At 42.0% G+C, this 26273-nt stretch overlaps 1 protein-coding gene across 2 annotated transcripts in view; it reads right to left on the minus strand.

The window, feature by feature from the left end:
* Nucleotides 1–26273, minus strand: part of thsd7ab (thrombospondin, type I, domain containing 7Ab) — a 195901-nt gene that overhangs the window by 30862 nt on the left and 138766 nt on the right. For both annotated transcript variants that reach the window (XM_030750731.1, XM_030750730.1), the window contains 9 exons: nt 25906–26100; nt 24394–24660; nt 15803–15981; nt 15204–15209; nt 14595–14728; nt 13139–13292; nt 11651–11792; nt 6413–6528; nt 5742–5859 (listed from right to left, as the gene is read on the minus strand). In XM_030750731.1, coding sequence (XP_030606591.1) covers nt 5742–5859; nt 6413–6528; nt 11651–11792; nt 13139–13292; nt 14595–14728; nt 15204–15209; nt 15803–15981; nt 24394–24660; nt 25906–26100 — 1311 coding nt within the window. The remainder of the gene's footprint in view (nt 1–5741; nt 5860–6412; nt 6529–11650; nt 11793–13138; nt 13293–14594; nt 14729–15203; nt 15210–15802; nt 15982–24393; nt 24661–25905; nt 26101–26273) is intronic.

Below are 26273 nucleotides of genomic sequence, written 5' to 3' on the forward strand. Positions count from 1 at the left end.
TAAAACACGATATTTTACACTCTCCTTAGTCTTTTGCCCATAGCCGACTGTTGCTCAGATCTATAATCGGTGGTTACAATTGTCTAACACTTTAAGAACCTGTAGGCAGCCTGTCCTTCAATATTGGGTCTCATTTTCTTTTGCTGCATAGAGTTTCTTAATTTACTCTGGTTGGTGCACTGTTCACTACTGAAGGAAAGCAACTGATAACAAAAGTCCTGTCCTCTTCCTGTGTTGGTTGCATGATCGAGGCATCATTTTCTCTGGAAATGTAATCAGGATCAGGCAGCATGGTGAAAGTGAGGCTTAAAGGGAACCAATCTAAAGACTAACTGTGTCAATATTCTAAATACACTAATTTGTGAATGAAATATTTACTTCATATGACAAGTTAAAGCAAAAAAAGTCACTTCTGCCTGTTTAAATTTCCAGTGTGTAAATCTCACCACAATTCAAGTGCATAATCCTAGTGGCCTGGCTGTGAGTCTGCTGTGTACCTCAGCTTTTTTTCCCCCTTTTTTAGGACATTCGAACTCAACACTAGTTGGTATAATGTTAGCTTATAACCAGCTGTTGTTATTTTGCTGGAGGGTTGCAGGTCTAATCGGCTGACAGTAAGTAAATGCGACAATACTGGGAATAAACAAACATGTTTATGCACAATCTCATGCGTTAGAGCCATGACTTTAGTTCAGGCTTGAGGTAAGGAAGAAGAGGATGACATTTTTTTTTCTAGTTTCTAGTAGTTCAGTGCAGCTTTGATACTGTTGACCATAACATTTTATTACAGAGATTAGAGCATACTATAGGTATTAAGGTACTGCACTGCAGTGGTTTGAATCATATTTATCTATAGACTCCAATTTGTTCATGTAAATGGGGAGTCTTCTTCACACACTAAGGTTAACTATGGAGTTCCACAGGGTCTGTGCTACGTCCAATTTTACACTATACGTGCTTCCCTTAGGGCAGTATTATTAGAAAACATTGCATCAATTTTCATTGTTATGCAGATGATACTCAGCTTTACCTATCAATGAAGCCAGATGACACACATCAATTAGTTAAACTGCAGGAATGTCTTAAAGACATTAAGGCCTGGATGACCTCTAATTTCCTGCTTCTAAATTCAGATCAAACTGAGGTTCTTGTACTCGGCCCCACAATCTTAGAAACATGGTGTCCAAAACAGATAATCTGGATGGCATTACTTTGGCCTCCAGTAGCACTGAATAGATCCTGGTCCTTTGGTGTTTTCACTTCTCAGATGATAAAACAGGTATGATCTTCATACTGTATCTTGAGTCTGCAGGTGGTAGACATGAATTAAAACTTGCCTCCACGGCACATGAACACTTGAGTTCTACTGTCCTCCACCTTTGGCGTAACAGACATGTAGTTGGTCTCTAGCCATAAAACACAATTAGGCGGAACAGCCCATCTCAGCCAATGTATTCAACATGGTGGCATCCACAAACTGGTGCCCCTCCTATGAATTTTTAATGGATTAATTCTTGGGCAGCACGGTGGTTAGCACTGCTGCCTCACAGTTAGAATACCATCTAGAAGGCCTGGGTTCGATTCCACATTGGCCTGGGCCTCTCTCCCTGTGTCTGCGTGGGTTTCCCCCCAGGTACTCCGGTTTCCTCCCACACATCCAAAGACATGCATTTACTGGGGTTAGGTTAATTGGCCGCTCTAAATTGCCCATAGGTGTGAATGTGAGTGTGGATGGATGTCTGTCTTTATGTGTTGGCCCTGCAACAGGCTGGTGGCCTGTACAAGGTGTACCCTGTACCCTCTCGCCCTATGTCAGCTGGGATAGACTCGAGCCACCCCCCCCCCCCCCCCCCCCCCAAACAGGATAAGCAGAAGAGGATGGATGGATAATTCTAAGTTAATGAGAATGCATTAATTTGTTGGAAGATGTAATTACAAACTAATCATTATATATTTGAGTGCAAAATTCTTTTTTCTATTAAATAAACTCAAAAAATGACTGACTGTACCTTTAAGTACTCCTAAAGTTAGCAAACAGGTTTCTGTGTAACAAACTCTCCATCCCAGCACTGAAATCAGAGTATTTTGTTTTACCAGCATGAGAGAAGATTAATGTCAGGAGGATTTTTCTATGAAGCCTCTGGAGCTTTTGTTTTTTTTTTGTTTTTTTTTAATAAAACAATACAATTAATGCAAGTTCAAAGAGATTTTTTTTTCTGAACAATAAACTAAACACAGAAACACATGCAGTGACCACTGCAGTCACACCATTCCCTCTTATAAACAACTCATTTAAATTCATGTGTACGTGTTTGTTTTGAATGTATTAAATTAATCCTACTGCGCACAATACCACTTCACTTAACAGAGCAGGAGTTTCTAAATGGCATGAAATACTGCACCTTTTTTCCCTTTTGCCATCTTGATTGGTTCTTGGTCAACTTGAGTAAAAAGGCTTTTATTCCACATCACTCAGAAAGCCCTCTTTAAATAAAGCAGAACCCCGGAGACCATTTGATTTAAGTGTAGAATTGATGCTATGAATTAACTGAAAGACTACACAGAAGCCTTTTACACACATTTCTAAAAGCAACCTTCCTGTCTACCTGCTTTAAACTGCCCACTCTCAACCATTTGTTGCATATTCCACTTTCATTTTCACACTGACAATCCAACAAAGTGCTCACCTCAGAATGCACCTTTTCCAACCTACACTGCCTTTCAACACATAGTGTTCCCACACACTCACACACATTCTGTACAATTTCATATCCTACTCCAGTAAAATAACTTCCCCCACACATACAGAGGAAAAAAAAAACATCAAATAAGGTCCCCTCCTTTGGCCTTTTTTTTTTTTTTTTTTTTTTTTACACTATCTTATTCCTTGTGATTTACCAACTATTGCTGTAGTGTCCTTTCTTCAAAGGGCTCCCTCGGCCCCGAGGAGCAGGAAGATATAACGGGACAGAATCAAATGTGTGAACTGCTGGAACAACCACCAAGTAACAGGACGACAAATTTTCTGTAGTTATTTGGAAAGACTGTAACACAGTAACCTTCTCTTAAATAAAGTTTTCCTCCTCTTTGTTTTTGTGAGATTTTCTGGCCAAATGTTTCCAGCAGGAGCAGGAAGACTGACTGTGTGTGTGTGTGTGTGTGTGTGTTTACAATGGTGGATATTAAACATGGCCAAAATTTCAAATAAGAAGGTCAGTGTATGTACAAGTAATCCCCTGTTTTTTCCTCTTGACTCTGTATGTCAGTGAACACATACACTATAGTGTCAAAAGTATTCCCTCACACATCCAGATCATTGAGTTCAGGTGTTCCAGTCACTTCCATGGCCACAGGTGTATAAACCAAGCACCTCGGCATGCAGACTGCATGGGTCGCTCTCAGGGGCTCAGTGGATTCCAGTGTGGTACCGTGATAGGATGATACCTGTGCAACAAGTCCACTCCTGAAATTTTCTCAATACTAAACATTCCACAGCCAGTTGATAGTGTTATAACAAAGTTGAAGCGATTGGGAATTACATCAACTCGGCCACAAAGTGGTAGGCCACATCAAATTATAGAGTGGGGTCATAGGATGCTGAGGGTCATATGCACAGAGGTCACCAACTTTCTGCAGAGTCAATCACTACAGACCTCCAACTTCATGTGACCTTCAGATCAGCTCAAGAACAGAGAGCTTCATGAATGGGTTTCCATGGCCGAGCAGCTGCATCCAAGCCTTCCATCACCAAACTCAATGCAAAGCACTGGATGCAGTGGTGTAAAGCACGCTGACAGTGGACTCTAGAGCAGTGGAGAAGTGTTCTCTGGAGGGATGAATCACACTTCTCCATCTGCCAATCTGATGGAGGAGTCTGGGTTTGGTGGTTGCCAGGGGAACGGTACCTGTCTGACTGCATTGAGCCAAGTGTAAAGTTTGGTGGAGGGGGGGTTATGGTGTGGGGGTGTTTTTCAGGAGTTGGGCTCGGCCCCTTAGTTCCAGTCAAAGGAACTCTTAATGCTTCAGCATATATTTTTTGTATTTTGGACAATTTGATGCTCCAACTCTGTGGGAACAGTTTGGGGATGGCCCCTTCCTGTTCCAACATGGCTGCACACCAGTGCACAAAGCAGCTCCATAAAGACATGGATGAGCCAGTTTGTGTGGAAGAACTTGACTGGCCTGCACAGAGTCCTGACCTCAACCTGATAGAACACCTTTGGGATGGATTAGAGCGGAGACTGTGAGCCAGGCCTTCTCTCCAACATCAGTGTCTGACCTCACAGATGTGCTTCTGGAAGAACGGTCAGAAATTCCCATAAACACTCCTAAACCAGTGGAAAGCCTTCCCAGAACAGTTGAAGCTGTTATAGCTGCAAAGGGTGGGCTGACATCATATTAAACCTTATGGTTTAAGAATGGGATGTTACTCAAGTTTGTGAAAGCAGATGAGTGAATACTTCTGGCAATACAGTGTATATCCATATCATCTCAAACATTTCATCTCTTCTGTTTGTAAGGGGCAGCCACTCAGAAGAAAGCTAGTATAAAGAGAGGAGGGGCTTAAACTGCTTGTTTCAGATGGTCCATGAATGGCAGGGTTGTACCAAGGCCCACTCTAGGATAAATAGAGACTATTTCAAACTCTCCAAGAAGAACAAAAAACTCTCCTACGTGTTTTACTTGCATCACACACATTTACATCTTTGGCCACATGTATTAAGCACTGGCCACTGAGGGTTATTCAGTATCAATTCAGTCTGATTATATGGTGCCAAATCACTACATAATTCTTGTCAGAGCACTTTAGATTGCAAGGTGAAGACCTTACAGTATTATAAAAAGAAATCTAACAATACTATATGAGCAACACTGTCGGAGCACTTGGTAAAAGCTGCCAGAAATAAATTTCCATTTAACAGGAAGAAAATAGAATCAGGTTCAGGGAATGAGACAGAAGATACTCTCCATATGGGGTCACACCAGCTGTGCATGCAATGACTTTTCCTACCATGCCAATCAGCAAACTTGGTCTCATTTTAATCTCAAATACACACCTGTAAAGTCTGTTAAGACTGCATCTTGCATAGACAGAGGGACAGAGTATACCTACCAAAGTGCTAAACTGCCTTTTTGGTAGTTTTTGCTACAGTACAGAGAGACTCAGGAGGTAAAACAATAATAGCTATGTTGTCACAGCAGGAATGTAACGCGGCTGGAAATGGCCTTTTTTTCCCTCATTTTATAGGAAAGTGTAGAGCAGACAGAAAAGTGGGGAGAGGGAGAGAGTGAGTGACACACAGCAAATGGAGTACATGGTACACAGGCCACCTGCTCTCACCTGTGTTAGCTTTATTTGTCTGCTGCAAAGTCAAGAATTTGTTTTCCCATTTGCTATTATGACTGAAGCTTTACAATCTGGCATCCCCTTTTATAACACATTTTAAAACATTTATAGACCATCTTTAATGTATATGTGCTTTATCATTTTTGCCTAATCTTATTTATCTCGTGTGCTTATGTTGGCATTTGCCTGTGCCCCAGTGTTTCCTCATCACTGTACCTGAAAAGAGCGGTGGAAGTAAATCTGTAAGATTATGTGTAATTAATGATGAAAAGGAGGTGCAGTGTTTTGGAAAGTTGTCCTGTTTGTGAAAGGTCACGGATTTTATCCCCCCCCCCCCCCGGTGTCTGATCACTCTGGAAACTGCTCGGGATAAAAGTGCGTCTTAAATTTTTACCTTCTAGACCGCAGGTCTGTGAACACTCTGACCAGGCTGACCACTCCGACATCTGACAGTTGACAGGACACTCGACCACGCAGGAGATGTTCATCTGCCACTTCTTCTCCAAATTCATCTGTAGCATGTGTTTGAAGCGGCATATCATTAAATTCACGTTACAAACAAACACCGACAGTCATTACTCCACAAACTCAAGCTGTTACGGCCAGACAGCAACTTGACCTCTCAGTACCGCAACTCCCAGAAGCCTTTTTTCTGGCATAGGCCAGGCTGCTGGGCAGCTTCCGGCCAGCCGAATCGGAATATAAAGGCTGCTGTGAAAGCCATCCTGACACAGTGCGTTTTTGTGAATGAGCCAGATGATGAAGTGGGCCAAGGGTTAAATAGCTCTGAGCAAGGCTCTGCCACTGCCCGCCGGCTACAATTACAAGGAGCTGACACATTATGAATGAATAAAACGCCCAGCCAGAAGCAACGACAACAATCTCTGCATGGGAATACTCCTGAATATTTCATGTAGCTGTGGGCTCAATAGTACTGGAAGGGTGTGATAATATATTGTAACGAGTTATGTGATTATGTCATTAAGAAAAATTAGTGTGTCAAAGAAAGTAAAATTGGATTTATCCAAGAAACAAAAAGGGAAAGGTACAAGAGGAGACACTCACCTCTTCACAGAATTTTATATCCACCGATTTGCCATCGCTGCGAACACAGTCGAGCATCCGGGTCTTGATGCCGCTTCCACAGACAGCATTCGGACTCAGCTGACAAGTACTCCAGTCTGAAGAGAGACCAAACATATTCACACTTTTTTTTTTAGCAATACTGTAGTAGTTACAGTTACCAGTGCAGCCCGCCATGTATGCATGAACAGCACAGACAGTCCCTTAGAACACAGCATTGGTGATTCTGTGACTTTTACCCACTGCACACAAAGAACATTTTGCCGTTATCCCCTTTGGAAGTAGTCACCTTATAGCCAGTGACACGCCTCTTCCCAGGCTGTGTTTGTTATCCCAGTGGAAGTCCTGTTATATAAATACCACCTGCACGCAGCTTTGTCAAAATGAGGACCTTCAACTTGAAATCCAGAAGCCAAATCTGCTAAGAAAGGCAGATGGGGAGGAGCCAAAAGCCAAAACAAGCTGTGAGCTGCCATGTTGGTTCAGTTCAAGAAGCTGATTCCAAAGAGTCTCCTCCAGACGGTTCAGGGTGTTAGGAGTGAAACTCGGCAATGACGGTCTAATACAGGAAGAAAAATTTGTGCAACACTGGATGTTTGGAAAAAGTGCTACAGAATACTGTAATACTGATCTGAAGGCCTTCGATGGCATAGCCATAGCCAGTCATAGCCAGTGACTGAACATGAAGCTTCTGGTAACCCTGGGTCTGCTGAATGAGATCTTTTCAGTATTCAACGCGATGCACTAAGGACAGTGGTGAAAGTGCAAATATACACCTGGTCATAAAAATGATTCTAATACAGGTCCTGATGTTTGTTTGTGCATCTTCATTTTCAATTCTGACTCCGGGCACATTTCTTGTGTGCAGCAGTGCGGGAACTTTAGATTGTACTTTGTAGTGATGCCCAGCACAAAGTTTTTTTTTTGTTTGTTTTTTAACCACCTGGATTTGTTTTTACACAGTACAAGTATCCGGGGAAAATAATGGGAAAAGTTGCACAGAGAAGCAATCTCGCCTTGTTCCTTTTTCTTTGCTGCACTCAACAAATACAAAATGTCAAGTTTTCTGAGCAACACCAGCTCTCACAGAGAAAACAAAAAAGACCAGATAATAATAAGTTGAATAAATATGCAAAGACTTTGCATCTGCTTTATTTTAAATAGCTAATTTTAGCTTTTTTTTCTGCAAATAACTCAAAATTAACAGCTGTGAACAATCTAACACAGTCAGCACTGCAAAATTACCCTGAATTTTATCAATGCAACTCAAGGAAAAACTAGCAGTGCTGACAGTCAGAGAAAAGTCTCCCACAGCAAGTAAAGTCTGATGTAAATGAGGTCTAAAGTGTTATCACTCTGACCAGATATGATTTGTGTTATTTAACTCAAATGTGTCAAAGTCGCTTTATTCAATTGTGCGATTTCTTTCTAACACTGATTTCTTTTATTATGTTCTACCACAACAACTTAAATAATTCTGCTTTTAATTTTAATGTAATTTTAATGTAAGAAAAGTCCTGAATTTGTAATTTTGGCCACTTGGAGGCAGCAGAAAAAGGTTACGGACACGCTGACAGCAATTTTCACACACCTTTTTATTTCGAGTTTACGTTCCAAAACAATCCTGAAGGAAATTCTGGCTGTTTAGTTACTAAATGCTCCATTACATTTGCCTGCTAGGTGCTAACTTTGTGCACCAAAACCAGCTGCTCAGTCTCAGTCAAATAAAACCTCGATGAGAGCTCTGAGAGTGAACCAACACAGTTGGAAGCTGGAAAGCAAAATAAATGCTCCAAATAACTGAGAGGAATTGTTAAGTTGGGTGATAAGGATCTGTGGGTTTGTGGCTATAAATGGCACTTACTTGATTAACATTAATTTAGCTTTTCATATAGCAGTGTTTGCAGATAAGCAGTCATGTACAAGTTAATCCCAGCATCAAGTGAAATGTGTTTAAAATGACCCTTATAACATGACTGTTATCTGCCGGCTTTGAGAGCACATAACTTCACCACATATCAAATATTTACCAGTGTTCAGCAGGTTGCAGCTGTTGATTTTACCACCCTGAGTGCGAGCAGAGCTGGAAGGCAGGTGAGAGGGTGTCATGATTTAGATGAGAGCAGGAAGGGAAAAGAAGAGGAGGATGCATTGAAGTCACAAGAAACCAGCCTTTCACAAGTGTTCTGCCTCTGTACTTGGATGTATTTTCAGTTCAAGTGAGATGATGTGGAGGGGACAAAACACAAGGAGACGCTGTTCAAATGCTTCAGCTGTCACAAAGTCTTTACACATCAGAGAGAATAAATCCCAAACAGTGAGAAACGACTGTGGTGTGTCTCAGCGTTTTAAGGGGGGAAAACACAAAAATGCATTGTCGCACAATGTTGTCTTATTTTACTCTGAAAGTTGCTTACCTTAAGCTTTTTTTTTTTTTTACAGTGTGCTGATCCACAGTGTCTCCCAGGAAGGACAAGAACAAGTGTTTTTATATAAAACCTCGATTAACTGGCAGAATTTTTTGATATGATTCATTGACACAGTGCAACACGATCAAGTTAATTACTGGTTGCTGACACACACTCAAATTTCCCAGCCATCAGAGAGCAGAAACCAGATAGACCTTTTAGGATACACATGCCAAGCATATAAATGAACCATTTTAGGCTGCCAGATGACTCAGCAGAACAGTGCACATGCCTTATACTCGCCACACTGTTTGACTCCAGCCAATTACCTTTGTTACATTACATACTGCTTCTCCTTCTGCCACCCCTTAAAAATAATCTGTGTGGTTTTGTTGTATTTCTGGAGTCGGACTCTTTATAGCTTCTGGCTGTTTAAGATAACTTTTGATAACAGGTATGTGCAAAGAGGTCATCTAAGGGTTCTAATAGCTCACTTAAAGCCAATAAATCATTGTCTAACTGCATTGCACTGTGTGGCCATTTGGTGTGATTTGAGTTTCCTCCTTTGAAAAATGAGCAGAATCTAAAAGCTGCTTCGGTACAAATTTAGCCCAATAAACATGGAACAGAAAAATTCAGTCTCAGAAGCTGAACTCGGCACCCTGAGAAAACAATTTCTGTGAAGGGAAAAGGCAGCATTTTATTCCAGACTCGGGGTGCCACTGCCTTTAAACAACCACAGTGCTGTTTAAAAAAAAAAAAAAAAGGTGCAACAACAGGGAGGCTGAGGTATCACTCATGAAGAGTGCCATGCCATGAGCGGCTGTTTTTAGCTGCAGTGAGCTCGTTTGCAAGCTCAACTCAGGAAAAATTGTGTCTTCTTCTGCTGAGGAGCTTTGTGGCACTCTGGGGACTGGAAATAGGGAGATCGCAACAAGAAAGAGTGACAGTAAGAGACAGAGAAAAAGACAGCAAGCAAAGGAGAGAAACACTGCAGGAAGGAGCAGCTTGGATGATCTCTGCATCAACAATAGAAAAAGAATACCCAATAATAATTTCTGCTCATGTATTATGTACACAGGATACCTGCATGCCACTGTAAACTCAGCGGTTGGGATAATATGTCACCTCTTCCAAAGAAGAGGGAGGGAGAGGAGGTTGGGCTGCTTGAGTGAGTGCCAAACTCTCCTTTTACTCACTCCTGTTGAAATTGTTTCTTACAGGTTCCAAAATGAAACATTAAATCATAACCTCAATGACGTGTGAGGTGGATCTGTCCTGAGGGTTAGAGGGGGAGGCTGTCGGTTCAAATCTACTTTGAAAATCTTTCTGATTATAGTTAATCGAAAATGTTTTCTGTTCTAAGCAGCCACCACGGAGGTGCCACTGAGCAAGGCATTTAACCACAGTGGCTGACAGCCAATTGCTTTACTTGTACTCTTCCAGGCTTTAATCGTTGTAGCTGCAGAGAAGACAAACATAATCTGTGCTCATTCAACCTCGCCGTGAAAAGATAAACAACAAAGAAAAAAAATGGCCTGCTTTTAGAGATGAGCTTTACAAAAACCAGCTGTGAGCTGGACTCAAAACAGGCCCATTAATGTTGCATAACCATTATACAAGGTTCTGATAAGACCTTGCATGATCTGCAATTATCCTACTAAGTGATAAGGATAATGGCAAAAAATAAATAGATGAACTGTTAATTGATCACTCATCCTGCTGTTAAAACAAAGCGAGTCTGAAATGGATGCTGTGCTTCACAATGCATTTTTTTTTTTAGCTTACATTTAAGGCACTGATTTTCAGATCACTGATTTGGTTCAGCCTCACACACCAATGACAGCAGCCCAAAAATCACACCAGCAGCACTGCTGCCATTTTCAGGAGACACATGACCGTCACATGACAATACAGAGAGGAGTGAAACTAGCCTACACGCTGCCAAGGGGCAACAGTATCCCTGCTAATCATCCTCGTCCACTCAAAGGCATTTATGGAAATAAAGCAGGCAAACCTAAAATGGCCAGAATACTTTTGTTGGCTTTCCAAGGACTTATGATTAATACCACTTTGGTGAGACATCTCAGCTATTTTTAGGAGCTCCTGCGTCACTGTGCCACCATGCAGTTACATCAGTGTGTCTTTGTTTAACATTTACACATTAACTGAACATTAACACTGGTCAGATGTATCACTGCCACAGCAGCTTGGTCGTGGCAGCTTCAGGTAGGAGAGACTCGGGTCCGAATCCCGAACACGCCCAGGAACAAGCTATGCAGATGGTCGATTCCCAGGTGGGATGGAAAAGAGAGCCCTTAGCAGTTCATCTGGGCTAGGTTTTATAGCCTGGAAGGCTCAGGTGAGCCAGGACCTTCTCCAAGGCAGTGTGTGGAGCATCATGCTGTTGTGAGCCATAAATACACATCAAACAATCACAACAATCAGGGACTAAACACAGCCTGACTGCAATAACAACAGCAGAACATTAACAATCCCAGGAGTCTTTGCGTTCTCTGCCACAACACTGTAGGAGACTGCCCCTCTCGGGCTGCTATAATATGTCTGTTTCTTTCTTCCTTCACCATCTTTCTGAGAAAGGACAGTTACTGTGCATTACTGACTGGTGGCTATTTCTTTATTATTAACCAGCACACCATTTTTAGAGACCTTCAGTGTGCCATTTCAACTCATTTGTTGACAACCTACCACTGAGTGTGGATAAGCAGTTAGCTTAGGCTGTAAACGGCATCTGGACTGAATCCAGTGCCCCTGGCTCAGGTCCCCTGCAACTGTATACATTTTCTTTTACCTGTGATGTTGTAGAAGTAGTTGAAACAGTTGAGGTTAAGGCTGCAGGGCTCCTTTTCGCTTTTATCTGGACACTCTCTTCCCACGCTGGGGGGGCGAATGGTGTACGCTGTCCGCATGCGATAGTTACTCCTGGTACAGGGCTGGAACAGAGACTTCCCATTAAAAACCCAAGCCATTAGAATGCATAAATGATTGAACAGTCCATATTGTAGCAAGTGATAAGAAGTGAGTTGAGGCACATCCTTGACCTGGAACAAAGTCATGGTGCTCCTGCAGCAATGGTGTTCATGTTTTTTGATCATTGAAGGCACAAACTGGGTAAATTTAGCTGTTAAAGAATTATTTCTGAAATTATTGGGACAATTAATCTTGCTTATTCCTGGAGGAATGTCTTAAAATGAAGAAATTTCCCAGATCCTGGAATTTGAGGTTTTTTTATCCAGCCGGATATGACAGGAGGGGCTGAAACCGATATTCTGCTGGAATGGTAAATCACCAGACTCTACACGGTCATTGCTCGCAGAGAAGAGAGTTGGGGGGAGAAAATGACAGCCTTTTGAATAACTCCATTGCTGGCACGATGAATAAAACATGCGAGAGGCCCTGCTGGTGCCACTGCAGACTCCATGTCGAGATTGGAATTGTGGGAAGATGGTGCGTCAAGCACTTTGGGAGAGAATGGGGTGTGATTAACAATGGCCAGGGTGCTGCTGTGAGAACAGCAGGTAAAACCAGAGCAGTTAAAGCAGCTTTTTACCATCAAACGGAGGCGTCGGGCGGAGGAGTTGAACAGGATGTTCTGACACCTTTGGAAGTTTTCGCAAAGAGAGGAACGTGCATCGCGTGCGTGCTGTAGCCTGTAGGTGTGTGCTGCCTTTATTACAAATCTGAAGTCATCATTGAAAGGGAAGCTGTCTCAGCTGTAGACCAATATCAGTTATACTTAGAGAAGCTTACGGTGAAATGAATTTTTAATGAACTAAATTCATGGTAGACTTTAGTATCTTATCCATTAATAAATCAAATTCTTTTGTAAGACTGTTTTTGGTTGTCTGCCAAATCATGTTCACAAATTAGCTGTAACATTTTTGGCCCCAGCTTTTATGTTTGCAGCTGAAGTATATGCAGTGTGTGTGTGTGTGTGGCACTACCTGCTCCTGAGTCTTTTCATAATCATATTCCTTCCCTGCAGAATGCACAGCGCCTACAGTGTGATATAGGTGATATTATAAGCCATTTTTCTCCAGCTTCCCAGTTCATATATCTCTTTTATTCCTCTTTGGTGGACGAGAAATAACCTGTTGACAGAGATTCACACACTGCTCACAATGATACAGTGCGGCCACGCTTTGAATTCCTGAACCTCGGAGAAAATATTCCTGACAAGAAAAACGTTTCGGTGTGCTTCAGAGGCATCTGATGTTGCCATATCTGCTCCGTGGCAGACAGCTGAGCTGATGCTTTCTGATATAAGTTCAACTCTCACCAGGGTGCAGCTGCTCCAGGAGCCCCAGTCGCTGAGGACACAGTCCTCAGGGCAGGGCAGCCGGCTCTCCCTGGCCCCCAAGGGCATCTCCTCCGGGTCGCATAGGTAGTCCTCTACAGGCTCAGATGGACCATCGATTGTGTTGAGCATGCACCTGTGGGATTGGGCAAGAAACACTCAGAGTTTGACCTTATTTTAGTAATTCTGCCGTTGTGGTCCAAAGAAATAAATAGTCAGACAGTGTGTTTTAACTGGACAGGGAGCTGGCAGGTACATGAAGTATCTGACAACCTCTGTGCTTCTCACACAGCGGGATGTATCCCCCAGAGTCAGGGAGGTCAGTTCTTTAAAATCTAGTTTCACCTTTTTTGAACTTTTATTTTATGTTTTAAGCAAACAGAAACAAATCCAGCACACAGAATTATTAAGATGATGCAATTTGGGTGTTCCTTTTAAATCAGATCTGGGCTTTCAGAATCTTTTAACATTACAACTCTTTACACCTCAGCAGGCCAGCGTCAGAGATATTTTCACCTGTTCAAAAGAGCAACAACCCATCAGAGGTCGTAAGCATTTTTACTCATTTTGTACATTAGACACTCCAGGAGCCTAATGGACCATCAACAATCATGCAAAGATGCCAAGTCAGTTATTACGAGGGCTGTACATGGTGATATCTTGGCAACCAGAGCTACTCCTGTGTTTGTGTGTTTGAATGCACACAAACAGGTAATTCAGTCTATTTGCAGCAGATCAGCTGAACCATCTGAGACTGCTCAGCACCAGATTCTGTTTTTCCTAAAACAGGAAATTTGAATACAAATGTGTGGGGCAGGAACACAAATTATTGAATAATTAAATATGTCAATAGTCTATAAAGTGTAAAAAAAAAACAAAAACTCATACTCAGTCTACAGTCATATAGAGAAGAGAAGCATCAAATTAACACATTTTGCAACTACAGGAGAGTTTTATTATTTCTTTTCTAAAAGACAAAATATAATTCAGAGAGAATCGCTATAGTGAAAATAAGATTATTTCAATAACTAAAATTTTTTATTTTGCGTTATGGTGGTCTGGGCCTCTGCGCCATAATTCCGTACACATCCATGGAAAGGATAAGGTTTTCCAGACATTGGGCTTTCCATAAGCAGCAAGACCCCGCGTACAGAACAGAGCAGTGTGTTATATGGCATCATATAAAACACTGAATAAGTCAGATTTACTATGAAAAGGAGGCACTGGGGAGTTTGTGGGCTGCAAAGCGGCTTGCAAATGCACAAAAGCTGTAGGCCCCACAGTGCAGCTTAAATAGAGACTCCCATGCGATATTTGCTGTGCAGCAAAAACAGCGGAGCCCTCAGTTACTGTCGGCTGCTGCTGATGGTACCTGTGTACCTGTTATATGTACAAATACTGCAAAACAAATAAAAGCAGGAGGCAAGCTGACAAATACCTGACTCTTCTGGTCTGGACTCCCTCTCCACAGTTTTCTTTCAAATCCACGTTGCTGACTTTCCACACACTCCACGGCTCGGCCACCCACACGTACTGTTTGCAGTCACTCTGACATGGCACCACCTCATACACCTGAAGAAAATAACACACACTTTAAGTTGACAGAGCAGCAAAGCAAATGTAGCAGACTGCAGATTCTTTTCTAAACTTTTTTGCTGCAGGAGAAATCTCGGAGGCTTGCTTAACTAATAAATTTGATCCTCATGGTCAAAAAAGAAAAAAGTGGCCTCTACAAATATATATATATATTTTTATAAATATTTCATCTTAGCCATGCAAGTTTGTCAGTTAAGGTTTGCCTAATACGCAGTGATTCTTTGGCTCAGCTTTCTGAGGTTTAACTCAGCCAACGAGATTATTTCTGCCCCCAGAGAAGCTTTGCCACGGAGAAACGTCTGCATAAATAAAACTCCAGTCTCCTATAGGACCTTGTTTGCTTACAATGATGACATTGTGACTGTGCATTTATCTGTCAGTGACCCACTGACATTGATGACACTTAACATCTGTGATTACATTACAAATACCTGAGGAAAACAGCTCTTACCTGGGCCTGTAGCAATGAGTCATATCCAGCGAGGATTGGGTTGGATTAAAAGGAGACAGATGGATTAATGAGCACATGCCAACTGTTCATACAGTGCAGAACCTATGATTAATACAACTTTCAAGAGGACATAATCAGAAAAGCCCGTGGCGCAAATACCTGTGTGAACTTAGCAAATTCGCACACACTGCCAGGCGTACTTCGACACAACCTTAATCTGCATCCGCTGATACTCTTAGGCCTGGAAAGCATTTCATTTTTGCAAATCACAGAACCTTAAGGAATCAATTGGCACATGTGGGGGCATTAATTCTGTGGAGGGGATCCATTTATAGCACCCGTTGCTTTTTGCAGTGTCGCTGCTCAGAAAAACACGACTGCAGCAATAATGAGCGGAAGGTAAGAGAAAGCGCTGCAGACTCAAGTTTATTGTCATTAATAATTAATTTCTTTCTTTCTCTCTCTAGTACTAGATATGTATAATGTGCAGAATACTTGTAATAACTACAGATATATTGTAGCTCATAAATATTAAAGAAGAAAAGAGCTCAGCCAGCAAATCAGATTCTCGGAGCATCGATGAGTTTCGCTGTCAGTACCTGGTTGATGTGGTCCAGTTTAGGACACGGCCGCCCTCCGTTGTAAGGCTTCTCTCGAAGCCATTTGGAGCGAACTTTGACTCCGCTCCCACAGGACTTGCTGCAGCGCGACCAGTTGGACCATTCGCTGAGTTTGCAGTCTGAAGGACAGGGGATGATGCACGCCTCTTCAATATAACCTGAAAGGGGAGAAGAACTGGTGGGTTTGTGATCTGTAAACTTAAATGGATGATCACCGTGACCTGCAAGTTAGCTGCACACAGCAGAAGAAAAGCCAGAAACACTGCTGTGCCGCTTTTCATGGATTTTCAATAAATTATTGGAGCGCGCGTCGTCTCTTACTAATTATTTCATGAGGAAAAAACATTCACCAGAAAAGATTCACAAGAAATTTCCTTTGAAATAAAACCTTTGTTCTTTCTGCCTCCCACCAGCAGGAGCTCAGTCTCACAGGTTGGAAATGACTGCTTTAGAGAAAAGCATCCACGGTCCCGGTTGTTGAACCCCTTGTTTTCTTTATCTAGTGTAAAGCTATATTTGTCCTAGTTCCAAAAGCATAGTTTTTATTTTCTGTCTAATGTTTCAGATTTATTTAAATGCTGGAAGCAGAAAAAGACCCAGCTGTAAAATATTAACCAATATTTTACAAACTAATCTAAATGCATTTATTGATTTTTAAGCCAAGTGGAATGAAAACAGGGTCCACATTCAAAGACCCAACTGTATGCTCTATTATAGTCAAGTAAAATAAAAATCAAATCTACTAAAGGAGATGTAGGGCCTGGCAGCAAGCTTCATTATTTCAATCTGTTTTCCCACAGCCCACAGAGTCTTGACACCATCAGCAGGGTGGCGCTTTCTTGGATCTTTCTGCATTTCTGGGCTCTGATTTCCTTTGTTTTCACCACTACACAGAGGTCAGGTTTCAGTCAAATGTGATGAAATTTTTCTACAGTCCTGGCTTTGTGTATTACAGCATTTTCAAAAGATTTCTTTGCTCAGAGATGGTCTTTTCGGTGCCTTGAATACATTTTTTTTAAGGCTTATGTAACTGCACTGGTCTGTAAATCAGTTTAGCCTCTGATTAAGAAAATCAATGAAGTGAACGAACTGTTAAAATGTGTTTCACCGGCTGCCTAAACGCTTCCTGTTTCTAATGTGAGCTCCTCCACACTGCTTTTATTTTCAGCGAGAAACATGTGGTGATGATGGGCTCGCTGAGAACACACTTCCCACGATTCAAGAGGAATCCCACACAGGCCAGTCACTCCTCACAAATCAATGCTGTCAAGTGGAGTAGTTTTCTCACTTTTTCTAACCTGGGAAAAGTCTTGCTGTTCCCTCCGTGCTTCACACTGACATCCTAAGCTGCTGAGTACAACACCTGACCACTGAGTGCAGAGTTCTCCAGGATCTCTATGCTGTTAGTAATTCTTCATTCTGTCAGATTTTCTCAATAGGTCCAACAATGTCTCAGTTTCAAAGCTAAACTAAAGTTTAGGCTAACAACTCAGGCCACGACTGGAAAATAACAGGCAGAGAGCTGTGGTGGTGTGATGATGTTGCTTCAAATGCTGGTAAGAAACCTGAGCCCAGTTGGAGCAATATATTCATAGGTTTAGGGCAACAAAACATTACGCAGGTTTGTAATCTTATGGGCAGAGGCTAAAAGGACAGTCACCACCACCACCACCAACCTATGAAATTTGACTGGCCTATCCTGGTGCCTCGTGTGAAACTTCCACATCATCTGTTAGTGGTATTATAACAAAGTGGAAGTGATTGGGAACGACAGCAACTCAGCTACAATGACAGCGCGAGGTCAGCGGATGCTGCAGTTCATAGTGCACAGAGGTCACCAACTTTCTGCAGAGTCAGTCACTACAGACCTCCAACCTTCATGCTGCCTTCAGATTAGCTTACGGAAAAACTATATGGACTCCCCCTCATATGCCTCATGGTAGTGTGGTCTCCTGCCTTCCATTCCCCCAGGACCTTCACATTGCGCCAGTGAACCTAAAGCAAAGGTTGTGTGGAAGGGAGAAATTTGTTATAGAAGTTATTTGGTTTTTGATGAAATGCAAATGCTGGCATGAGCACAATCTTAGCATTGCTTAAGAAAGCCAAGGAACATCCAGACCAATGCCGCCAAAGGTCGTGGCCAAATGGATTGTTAGACTTTAATCATGGGATTTTAAACTTGGCTCAACTGGAGGGGACAGTTGAAGGGTGATCGTGCCACCCAGTCTGCTGGACCAGAACAGAGCAGTGCGTTTTCTTAAAGCTAATAAGATTAGAAAATAAAAGTCTGCTTAATCCAGTCAGAGCTAGAGTTCTGGCAGCACTTTGGCAATAACTACAGTAAATACACCGCGATTCCATCCATACACATGCACACAGTCGTGTCTCCATGGACTTGCATTAATTTGATGAAGCCCAACTTTAACCTTAACCAGAACTATTACTTGCATAATCCGCACTTAGCCTTACCAAACACTAACACATCTCTCCTGAAAATCGAATGATTTACGTAACAGGAACTTGATTTTAGTCCCCACATGTGACTGTAAACAGACTTAGGTCCCCACAACATGAGTAATACCTGGACACACACACACACACACACACACACACACACACACACACACACACACACACACACACACACACACACACACACACACACACACACACTGACCTCCTTTCACTCTGTTGCCCCTGAGCCTGGATCAGCATCTTTACATCCACACCTTGCTGAGTAAAGCCTGACCTCTGAAACAACTCCATTACCTTTGACCCCCACTTCAGTTAAGTCAGGTCATTCTAAAATCACTCACACTATCACTTGGAGGTTCAGGCACTACAAAAGCCACAGCACCTGAGTCTGCAGTCGACTTGTAGTTCAACTTGTTCGGTGTCTTGTCTCCTCTGGGAAGCTTTTGGGTTGAGGCCAGAGAGGAGATCACTCCTGCTGCCTTTGCAAGTAAACGCACAGCTAGGCACAAGTTCCCACTGCAGTCTCCAAAGCAGTCACTGCTGTAGAAAGCTCACTTAGCTGGTAAAAACTGTATTTCACCAAATGATGGGAACAGTCTTAATAATCATATGCTTAAACCTCCTAATAATACCTCTTAAATTGTGTATGTAATATTCTTAGTCAAATAGTATTTATATTGTGTATAAAGTATATAGAATTTATATAGTATTTATATTGTGTCCTTATATTAGTGTTGCTGCAGTAACAAAGCAATTTCTGTAAGGGATCAGAGTGGGGTCAGTGGATGCTGAGGGTCATAGTGTACAGAGGTCACCAACTTTCTGCAGTCAGTCATTACAGACCTCCAAACTTCACGTGGCCTTCAGATCAGCTCAAGAACAGTGTGTAGAGAGCTTCATGGAATGGGTTTCCATGGCCGAGCAGCTGCATCCAAGCCTTACATCACCAAGAATGATGCAAAGCGTTGGATGCAGTGGTGTAAAGCACGCTCTCTGGAGGGATGAATCACACTTCTCCATCTGCCAATCTGATGGAGGAGTCTGGGTTTGGTGGTTGCCAGGGTACTTGTCTGACTGCATTGTTCTGTGTGGGGGTGTTTTTCAGGAGTTGGGCTCGGCCCCTTAGTTCCAGTCAAAGGAACTCTTAATGCTTCAGCAGACCAAGACATTTGGGACAATTTGATGCTCCCAACTCTGTGGGAACAGTTTGGGGATGGCCCCTTCCTGCTCCAACATGACTGCACACCAGTGCACAAAGCAGCTCCATAAAGACATGGATGAGCCAGTTTGGTGTGGAAGAACTTGACTGGCCTGCACAGAGTCCTGACCTCAGCCTGATGCAACACCTTTGGGATGGATTAGAGCGGAGACTGTGAGCCAGGCCTTCTCTCCAACATCAGTGTCTGACCTCACAGATGTGCTTCTGGAAGAACGGTCAGAAATTCCCATAAACACTCAAACCTGTGGAAAGCCTTCCCAGAAGAGTTGAAGCTGTTATAGCTGTAAAGGGTGGGCTGACATCATATTAAACCCTCTGAATTAAGAATGGGATGTTACTCAAGTTTATATGCACATGAAGGCAGATGAGTGAATACTTTGGGTGATTTAACAGGAATGCACCTGTTCTTAGAAACGGTCTTCGTTTCAATAATCACCAACACAATCAACCAAGAACAGCACAAATTATCAGACTGCACACGAGCAGAAGTGATGTGGGTGTGAGTACTTCACACATGCACAGTTTGTTACATTTAACCCGACAAAAATAATACAGTGTAACCATATAGCTTTTATGTGTGTAATAAAGTTAATGCAGCTGTGCCATGTTTCACATTGATCTTATTTTTCCTGCATGCTGTGTGATGCTGAAGGAATTTATTAATGTCAAAGGGAACAAAAAGGACAGCCAATGAATCTAAAGTTTCTACAAAATCCTGAGTATTTTATGCAACGGATACAATGTGGGAGAGAAATAAAAACAAAAAACATTAAAGCTGATTTGTCATGTTCCAAGAGCTCAGTGCGTGCATGCTTTTGAATAAAAATTAGCAAACAAATGCAGTGAAAACCACTTAGTGTAAAAATTGACTGCCTCATATACCTCCATGGCTTGTATGAATCTTATAATCCCCCCCCATCTTCCAATGCCCCAAGTTAAACTCCACTCAATAACAACACTGAGGACCACAAATATTTGGAGCTCTGCTTTAATAATTTGAGATGAGGAAGGATCCAAAGCTTTAGCACCCAGTTCACAGCTGTGAACTGTCCCTCTGTTGTCATTACAAGCTCATTCAAATAACAGCTATCACATTCATCATAAGTGCAGGTGAGGTAAGTAACAGCAGGTTGGAAGAGTCATTAAAACATTCTCCTATCCAAATTCTGCATTCTGAAAGCAAAACTACATACATATGCAACAAGGCCAGCCACAAGAGGAAGTGTGTCCACATGTTTCCTTTGCTAAAGTTTTACTGCATATTTTAATGAGTCACAGCAGTAGTTTTTGCACCAGTGATGAAAACTTTTTCTAAATTTTGCAGTTTTTTTTGAAAAGTATGATAAAAATGTACTTTTGTTATCAGTTTCAATAAAAACAAAAAGAGGAGGAAATTGATTTATTGTCAATAAGGTACAGATAGAAAGACACAAGGCTGAATGCTGCTGGACTGATAATAAGGGGACTTTATAAAAAAAAAAAAAAAGATCTTCTGTTTGCAAGTTATTCTGTCCATCTGGCCAGGAATAAAGTCCAGGCTGCTCACCGTAGCACTGGCATCTGAAACCAAATTTCATCTGCTTGACAGGTGGCCTGGGAGGCTTTAGGTGCACCTTTTGACTCCAGGGATCACCCGACATTACTGCCTGTTACCCCCCTCTGCACCACAATCCTCTTCAAGGTAATAGAGACAGCCTAATCCCTGGATGCTCTGAAAAACAACTGTGGAGGCTTTATGCTCGGGTTGGGGCACAGAGGGAAAAACAGCCGTGACCACAGGCCAGAATGACCCTCTCATGTTCTTTACTAAAATGATCAAACATTGACCTTAGTCCTCAAACCTTCAGGAGATGCTTGCTTTTAAGCTTTAGCCTTTATGACTCCCCCCCCCAAGAACTGCATCCCCTCCTCCTCGTAGTGTTATAGTGCTGAGCCACACTGTAATATGAGGCCAAGGCCCCCTGAGCCACACTGTAATATTAAGTCACAGTGAAGGTCAAGGCATCATGGGTTGTTGATAGCAGCAACGATAAGATATATGAGTAATGTCAATCATATTAGAGATAGGACATTTTCCCCTTCTATATCAGCTTTGGCATAATTTAATGTTACGTATACATTTTTGATGGTATTTGTTATATAATTTGAATAGGTTGTTGCATAGGGTTTTTTTTTGTGTGTGTGTGTAGTTAGACCAATCAGGGTGTGCCTGTTTAAAATGTGGCATTGCAGAAGGGAACACAGGCATCTTTTGCAACAAATTTCCCTCAGAGGGACAAGATTGAACTCAGGAGTGGTGGTTTAAGGAAAAGCTATTTTTTAAAGATTTATTTTGGGGCTTTTTAGCCTTAATTTTCTGATAGGACACAGAGAGGATCGCTGGTGAAAGTATGAGACCTGCTCATCCAAGATCCATACAATTCAGCTGCCAATTGTGGCTTTTTAAGAACCGGAAGAACAGGCAGACACATGTACAGAGCCCCTTCTGTTTATCAGAAAGATCCTTTTGTGGGTGACCGGATTACTGCTGAGCACCAAGTGAATCATGACGTTTTCATTTGGATGTTTCTTGTGCTGCTGATTGCTGCATCCCTGCTGTCAAGGTTGACTTTTGAATTGGCTAAAAAAAATAAACCTGCATAACAAGGTATAATTTGCAAGTCTCACAGCGCTGCTTGCTGTGACTGTAAAAATCTCTGAGTAACAGTTTACTGGAAACAAATGGCACTCAAGACGAGGATTCCCTCATGCAAAAATATTCTCATAGCGGAATAAAGCAACGTGAAAAGTGTGCAAAACCACAAAGCTTGAAATAACACCCACATTTAATGATAAGGCCCTTTTTTCTGGTGATGTCTGTGGAATAAAGAGATAAAAGCAGCACAGTTTGCCTGATCGACGCTGTAGCCGGGGGCATCGTGTCAGCCGCAGAGTCGTGGAAGGACCACGTCTCCTCCTCCATCAAGATTAAAAGTGATGATGGTGGAGATGGAGAGAATGGCTGAGAAATTGAAAGAGGGAGTTGCAGGGAGAACAGTGGAAGACGGCTGAATGAGGGAATAAAAGAGATTTAATGATCCCTTTGAGCTTCGCATGCACTAACGCCAAGCATGTTTTTGTTTTTCTGTGCACCTCAAGGAATATTTCTTTTTTTTTTTTCTTAGCTCAATGATGCTTAAGAACGAATGCATGGCTGCACACGCATGCACTTGCAAACATTCACATAGTGTAAAAATACACAGAATCTGACAAAAGCACACAACACGCACAGCCCCGTCCTTACGATGCGCTCTTGTCACAACCCAAACTCAGATTAACTGACGCATATCTGAATCTGTGACTCACAGAAGGAGACTAAAACCATGTTTATATATGCACAACCCTGATGTATTCATTTGAACATCTCCCGCATTCTATTTCACAGCAATTTCACAACGAGTTTCTGAGCTGGAATTCTTTGCTTGAAGTATTTTGGATCTCAGATAAGACCTTACAATGAGGAGACAAATGATTCTGACAAGAGTGTGCCAGAAAAGGGACACAATTCAGTGTTCAGAATGAGTCCTTAGCATCCATGGGACGGGCTTTCACATGTGCACAAACAAAACATATTTTGCTTCAGATCACTATTTAACAGAATGAAGTTATTCTTGCCTCTGCTGCATTCCATATACTACAGTCTCACCTGAAACCAAGAGGCCAAGGAAGAGGAAAAAACTCCAACTCAAGACTGTAATGAGGATTTCTGAGATCTGCCACCAAATTTTAAACCTTAGTTAACTGAACTAATGGGAAAAAAAAAAATACAAAAACACAAAGTTTTCTCTCGTTTGCATAGACATACAGATAGTTTTAGTCAGAGTGTCTAATTCTAGAGCAGCATCTCTTTTGGAAAACATCATCTTCAGTAAAACGTGCGTTTCAGTAAAACTATCCAGAGTAAATCTTCAGTAATTATGAACATTATTAACAAAAGTGCAGATGGGGGAGTGGATGGCGTGGCTCTGTCTGGCTCAGAGCACCCGCAGGTGGTTTGTCAACATTACTGCTGCACATACATGGAGCCAAAAACCACATTTTACTGGTTTCAGCCCTGATTTTAAAGCAAATGTAGTAGTTAATGATATGTAAAACAGAACCATTTAATGCAGCACTTCCACCCACCATAACGCATACTGTCAATGCAGAAAGGTCTTCGGTGCAGTCGCACGCTGCTGCTACATGTACACTATATAAAGAAGGTTTGACTTTTTTAAAAATACCACTTTAAAGGAAATTTTAGACCAAACGATACATCAAAGCAAATATATGAAAATGAACAAGCAAAGTATCTGGTTGAGTTAGGAACATTGTCCAAAGGTGTCATTGTTTTAAACATATAATGACGGCCTGAAAGTGTTAGATGAACCAACCTTCAGCTGTTCAGCTCATATTCAGTCCACTTATGTTCACTAATTATGACAGACTAAGTGATGCTGTTCCAGAAAAAGCATGGCCTCAGGCACTCATGCAAACAGAAAGATATTCTAATACTACTTCTTCTTTATTAGTAAATGTATCTTTAAAATTTTAAAGCTTTTCTTTTTTTAGGCTCTGTTATGGTTCACCAACTCCTTTGAGCTTTTTTAAATATGCAAAAATATGTTTAAAAAGGGTTGTAGCTCATGTCTAGGTCTGGCTGGGGTCAGCTTTATCCTTGATGGTTTTGTAATACACTGTTAGAAACCCTGTCCAGCAGCTGATGGGGAGAAAACCTGAACAAAGTTCTACTATCCGCCTAATCTGTACCAGACATATTCAGAGGTTTCATTTTACAAAAGGAACAAACTCTGGGACCAAACTCACACACTGACAGCACACATGCAAGCATACCCACCATGACTGTTGCAGCGTGAGGTCTCCACCAGCCTGTTGTCCTGGTCGTAGCACACCATGGCCTGGTAGCGGTAGCCCTGTCCACATTCCTTGATGTCTCCCTGCACCTTCATTCCCAGGACGCTCTCCACTCTGGCTCCCTCAGGCAGGATGCAATCTGACCAGTTCCCCACTGGCTGTGCATTGTACTTATCACAGGGGCAGTACTGCGTCTCACTCAGAGGGTACATTTGTGTGTTCTTGCACTTGTCTTTCTTCTTGCTTCTCCCTGCAGAGCGGAGCAGGATAGAGATTAAGAGAATCATCAGGAGATCTACATGTCTGCTGGCATTGACAGATTTCAGCATGATATGCTGAGGCTGCTTTCAAGGTCTTGTTTACCCACAAAAAAAAAAAAAAAAGGCTAGACAACACAGGAGCTGCTGTGCCCCCATGCATGTGGGATACATGATGATAGATTAGGCTTGCCAAATAGTTTCCAGCATAGTGGGCTCTTACTGAAACAGCTTGATATTTTTTATCCTCACACACGCCAAGCATCGTTAATCACAGATCACTGTGCAAAGAAATACTCCTCTCCTTACAGCAGTCTATAATTAGGAGCTGTTTCCAATGTAAATAAGGAGATAATATGCGGATGACTTTCGCTCTGATGATCCAAGACTTTACCTGCAGTTTTTTGGCATCAAAATAACTTTGAGCCGTGGATTTCCAAATTTATCTTGTGTCAGGACCACAGCTCGTTAGTGCTGATATTGTCTGTAACATGACATCACAGCGACCAACAGGCAGCAGAAATTAATGCATTTTATTCTACCCAGTAATCCAAATCTTACGCTGTCTTCAAGGAAACTGAATGTGTGCAATAAGATTCTTTTAGATTGGGTAGGAAAATTACTAAAGCTAAAAAGAAATACTGACTTAGATATTTTTGTTTCACTAGGAAAATGAACTGGGAGGCACTGGACAGTCGTGGTATTACTAATAATGCTTCTGAACCACAGGATTGTGGATAAACCACAAAATCCTGATGTAAAACTATGAACAATTAAAGCGTATCTTCACTTATGAATTAGTAATGGCTCGTCTGCTCTTTTACACACAGGTGAATGGGTCAAAGGTACTTAACATTCACATCAGGGGATAACAAAACCTTCTCGAATCCACTTTCTCACAGTTTCAAGTTGACTTTGTAACCTCAGTGGGTGCTCATGGAGGCGCCTTAATTCATTACACATGACTGTGATGCACGGGGCATCGCCCAGGTCACAATGATGGATAACAAAGACAGAAGACTTCTTCTAGACTTGTTGCTTTAATCCCAGCTGAACATTTAGCTGTCAAAAACCAAATGCATATGTTTATGACCTTATGTTTCATATAAAGACTCAGCTATTGAAGCGCTGCTCAAATCTTGTGGTGCCTCTCAAATGTTAAACTGCAATGCAAAATAAGTTTGCCTGAAAACGTTTCACAGCAGTGCATTGTTTGTGCCATGCTGCTCTGCCCTCACCTATCAATGCCCTCTTTCTGGTGCGGACCCCCACACAGTCAGCTGTGCAAGACGAGAACTTGGACCAGTTGGTCAGCTGGCAGTCATCCTGGCAGGGGAGCTGACAGCGCTGAGTGATGGCAGGCATGGCCTTGGCAAATTTCAGACACTCGCTGATATCGGCCTGCGTCCCGTCCAGCTGGCGGCAGGACACAGCTGGAAGAATGAGAGGAAGTCGGGTCAAAAGACCCCATTAGAACATTAAACATTGTGCTTTAATGACCGATTGTTCCAACAGATTGATTGGGAGTTTTAAGAGGAATGGAAAGTTAAAGACATTGTTGAGAGGTAATAAAAACTGAGTGTGTTAAGTACATTGGTGTAAAAAA

Source organism: Archocentrus centrarchus, chromosome 16, assembly GCF_007364275.1.
Source record: "Archocentrus centrarchus isolate MPI-CPG fArcCen1 chromosome 16, fArcCen1, whole genome shotgun sequence".
NCBI lineage: Eukaryota > Metazoa > Chordata > Actinopteri > Cichliformes > Cichlidae > Archocentrus > Archocentrus centrarchus.